The 4,648-nt window shown below is 48.9% G+C and overlaps 1 protein-coding gene across 1 annotated transcript; it reads left to right on the top strand.

Moving 5' to 3' along the window:
- Window positions 1–436: 436 nt before the first annotated feature.
- Window positions 437–1,807, top strand: LOC122896495 (small integral membrane protein 10-like). The gene is made up of 2 exons (XM_044234686.1): window positions 437–461; window positions 1,019–1,807. Exons 1-2 carry the CDS (start codon window positions 437–439, stop codon window positions 1,471–1,473), a joined length of 480 nt encoding a protein of 159 aa, XP_044090621.1. The 3' UTR covers window positions 1,474–1,807.
- Window positions 1,808–4,648: the final 2,841 nt, after the last annotated feature.

The raw sequence follows: 4,648 nt of genomic DNA, 5'->3' as shown, positions 1-4,648 counted from the left end.
TTAGAGGAATAATGAGTAGTGATTATTGCCTTTCATATTGGTGAAAAAATGCCAAGATTAGCACTCAATGTTGTATACAGCCCTAGTCTCATTGATCAACCATATGTATTAAAAAGCAAAACTTTTTTGACCTCAAACACTAAATGTTTATATGATTGTTTTTATAAATAAAAACAGGATTATATTCCTCATTCTTTTCTGCCACTTGAAAATTCATGCGTACATTGATGTTCTGTGCAATAGTGTTTGCAATAAGAAAAAGCAGAAACATTCAGAATCTTCATCAGTAGAGGACTGGTTAAATAAATGACTAAATATCAACATACATGTTAGGGGAGTGATCAGCCGTCCCAGAGAGTGAGGTAGTTGCATATCATTGACATGGTAAGGGCACTGTATGAACATATCAAGTCTGAAAGTATACACAGAAAACGGAATGGTAGTTCGTGGCGGGGGGCGGGGTGAGGAATGTGAAACTAAGTAGGGAATCTGTTTCCCATTGTTCTAATTGTGCTGTTGAAAATGTCTTAACAACTTGCCTGTATAACTTTTCCCAATAGAAGCACGCTAAAGATCTAAAACCAAATTTCCAAAGTCACTGGAATCATTAAAGCAGAAGGCAAGCATTTTACGATTGAGAAAATGAATTAGGTTTTGTGTGTTCGTACTTGCTCACAGTTGAGGATTGAACAAATTCCTACAGGGATTTGAGGCAACAGGAAATGGGTTCATGCTTCTCAGCTATTGAAGATCATGTTTACGAAGGCACTCTTCTAACGTTTTGTGCAAGTTTCGTTTTGCTTCCGTTAAAATTTAAAACATAAAAAGAAAAGGACCACCAAGAGGAGGAAGCTGGGTCTCCCGGGAAAGGCACGTGCCCCTCCCCCTCTCCTCCCTCCTCCTCCTCCCCTTCCCCTCCCTCCCCCTACCTCGAGCCTCTGGTCTCCACTCCGCCCCCCGGCCCCCCTCCCTTCCCCGTCCGGGGGCTCGCGAGCTCCGGCGCCCCGCCCACCCCAAGGCAGCTCAGCCTTGCGGCCCCGGCGCAACACCGGCCACCGCAGATCGTCGATCGCTGCGGCTGGGAAGGAGGGTGTTCGCGGTGCAGCGCGGCTGGCATCTGCGGCTGCCCGGTGGACCCTCCGCACCGACTGCCCCGGCGCGCGTTTCTCGGTCCATCGATCGGTGGGTCGGCGCAGCTTGCTAGAAGCCCCTGGCTCCCGGCACCCTCTGAGAGGCGACACCAGACCGATGGCGGCTCTGTCGGCGGCGGCGACGGCGGCGGCTCTGTCGGCCGTGGGGGTGCGGCTGTCGCGCTCGGCGGCGGCCCGCGGCTCGTACGGCGCCTTCTGCAAGGGGCTCACGCGCACCCTGATCACCTTCTTCGACCTGGCCTGGCGGCTGCGCACCAACTTCCCCTACTTCTACGTGGTGGCCTCGGTGATCCTCAACGTCCGCCTGCAGGTACACATTTAGGGCAACTGACCTTATGGCATTCGGGGGTCCCGGAAGGATGGCTGGCTTCCATCCCCGGCTCCCCCGCTCTGGAGCACAGCGGCCAGTAGGGTCGCGCGGCGGACTCGCTGGGCTGCCTTCCCACCGCCTTATCTTTCCCTGTCAATGGGCGGCTAGAAATCATCGTTTGCAGAAAGCCTACAGCATAACCAAAAAAGCCGAAGATAGAATGAAAGGGTGATTCTCTAGGAAATAGTTCAAGGAGCAGGAAAGAACTTTAAACTCTGAAAATCCTCAGAAATACTTGCGACGTTCTTGCAGCCGTAAAACCCCAAACAGCGCGAACGAGAGGAAAGCGACGGTGGTCCCCGGATGCCCGGGGACGGGGGGGGGGGTGGGGGGAGGCGGGGGGACAAGAGGAAAGATTGCTAAGGACCGAGAGGTAAACTAACTGTGTAACAACGGTCCAACTGGGAAAGCAAATCTCCCAAATTAGAATAAGATGTGAACAGACTTCCAGCTGAATGGAATGAATTCCAAGTCGTTAGATGGATTGAGATAGAAGCTGGAGGGAATTAATAACTTGATGGAAGACATGCCTTCATCCCCCAAACCGAGTCAATGGCGAACAGAAACTACAGGGCAAAGCAAACATTTCAAACTGTGCAAGGAAAGCAGGCTTCGAAAGGGAAGCAGCGTCAGACGCGGCCGGGTTTTGAACAGCTGCCAGGAGTGGGAGAAAGGCCAGCAGCTCGAGCACGGACGGGCACGTGCGGCGCTCGCAGGGACCAGTCATCCCGTGCAGCTCAGCTCTGCAGTGAACCGTATTTGAATAATCATTCCGATGGAAACAGAAGTTCTGGTTTTCCGTCTTTAGACCAAATCTGTCAGCTAAGCTGGGAAGACTTCACGACGGTGGTAAGACCGGATAGGAAGGTTCGCCTCTCTTGGACAGTGGGCAGACAGGAGGAAATGGAGCGGTGGCGTTATTCTCACGAAGCAGCAAGTCCACATTGTCTCTAGTTCAAAGAATAAAGCAGGTTTAGGGATCCTATTATTAAAGCAAACAAGGTAGCCAACAGGAGATTTAAAAATAATGATTCAGCCATAGTGAAGGGGGGAGGTGGGTATTGCGAAAGCAGGAAGTCAGAATTCCTTCTGTTATCAAGTCAAAAAAGTAGTAATAAAAGCATATTCTTAAGAAAGGAGGTAACCACTAAACAGGTGTAAACGTTTTTGCCTCTGGCTTGGGGAGCTGCATTGAGCAGGCTGGGCAGGGATTTACTACTTTTCATTATATGCCTTTTTTTCACTCTTGGATTTTTTGCAAACTATGTATGTATTGCTTTGATTAAAAATTAAAAGTTCTTAAAAACTGAACTGACTGCAGTTAGGAGAACATTTGGGGGAGGGGGGCCGGGAATGGCCCCAGAAGGCCCGAGAGATTCTGCCTTCCTACTTTTATGCAGCCCTGTATGTGCACGTGTATCCTGAGATGTTTCTGAACCATCCCACGGAATATGATTCCCTTGCTTTCCATGCAAACATTAGACTCCAAGGAAAAGCTTTTAAAGCCCAGAGCTTCCTCACTCCCTGAAACTGCGTGAGCAAATTTCTGCAGCAACGTATTTAAGGTTAAAAAAAAAAAAAAGATTTATTTTATAAAACTTGAGATTTTTCCAAACTGCTTTCCAGGTTTATTGAGGCATAAGTGACATATCACATTGTGTAAACAGAAGCTGCCCAGTGTGTTGGTTTGATTCACTTCTACACTGCAGTAGGATTGCCCCCAGCCTTTGCTGACCTCTCACATCACGTAATTACTGTTTCTTGTGGTGAAAACCGCCAAGATTCTGCTCTTAGCAACTTTCAAGTGTATGTATAATAGAATATTAACTAGGATCACAATGCTGTGTCTTAAATCCCCAAAGTTTTGTCTGTCTTCTAACGGGGAGTTTGTACCCTTGGACTAACATCTCCTCACTGCCCTTAGCCCCCATCCTCCTCTGTTTCTGTGGCTTTGGCCTTTTTCAATTCCACTGATCCACGAGATCAGACTGAACACTGATGGACACTTCGACGAGGTGCTTACATTTTAGTATCGGTCGTAAGAGCAAGCAGGTGGAACAAACCAGCGTGGGGGTGCAGGGCAGGCCACCCTGAGAGGAGCTGCCTTGGCATGACCTTGACTTTGAGTCAAAAGCAGTCAGAACCCAGCAGATGCCAGAAAAGCATCTTCACCTCCCCCTCAATTGCCTGCCTGTACTGGGAAGCAAGCCTGAAACAGAGTCCTCTTTTTTTTTTAAAGATTGTATTTGGGGCGCCTGGGTGGCTCAGTGGGTTAAAGCCTCTGCTTTCGGCTCGGGTCATGATCCCAGGGTCCTAGGATTGAGCCCCACATCGAGCTCTCTGCTCAGCGGGGAGCCTGCTTTCCCCTATCTCTCTGCCTGCCTCTCTGCCTACTTGGGATCTCTGTCCAATAAATACATAAAATCTTTTAAAAGAAAAAAAAAGATTTATTTGAGAGAGTGAGAGAGAAAGTATGAGCTGGGGGAGGGGAAGAGGGAGAAGCAGACTCCCCACTGGGCAGGGAGCCCCCTACACCGGGCTCCATCCCATCTGAGGACCCTGGGATCAGGACCTGAGCCAAGGCTGACGCTTCAGGGCTTCAAGGACTGAGCCGCCAACGAGGTGCCCCAGAGATTCCTCTTTACCCAAAAAAACTGATCTGCATACCAAGATGATCTTTGTTTTCCAATCATCTCTCCCCTTCCTGCTAATGGTCTTTCTCCCCTTTTATTTTCAGACCCTACCCCTCTCCCTAGCTCCTGTAAGCTTCGTGTTGCCTCACTGTTTCTGCAGTGTCCTGTCTGTGTGGATTCCCTGCTATTAAATTTGATTTTCTGTTAATCTATAGCATGTCAGTTTGAGTCTTAGTTGGACAGGAAGGACCTTGAAGGGCAGAGGAACTTCCTCCCCAACAGCAAGACTTCGGTTTAATAAAAATAGCACAACTATACAATGGAGTACTGTGTAGCCATTAAAAATAAGGGATTCTGTTGGATCAAAGTGAAATGAATCTAATCGCTGGAAACTCACCTCACAAATGGCTTGTGATTGAGCCAGTGGGGCGCGCGCGCACACACACACACACACACACACACACACATACACACGTACAGATGTATACACGGAT

This window comes from Neovison vison, chromosome X, assembly GCF_020171115.1.
Source record: "Neovison vison isolate M4711 chromosome X, ASM_NN_V1, whole genome shotgun sequence".
NCBI classification, from domain to species: domain Eukaryota; kingdom Metazoa; phylum Chordata; class Mammalia; order Carnivora; family Mustelidae; genus Neogale; species Neogale vison.
This window is presented reverse-complemented; position numbering and strand designations above follow the sequence as displayed.

Excerpts from the sequence above, each read along its gene's own strand:
- LOC122896495 (XM_044234686.1), top strand. The coding sequence starts at position 437 with ATGGTAGTTCGTGGCGGGGGGCGGG. Across the intron at positions 462-1,018 it reads AGTTCGTGGCGGGGGGCGGG|GCAGCTCAGCCTTGCGGCCC; the intron begins GTGAGGAATGTG and ends GCCCACCCCAAG.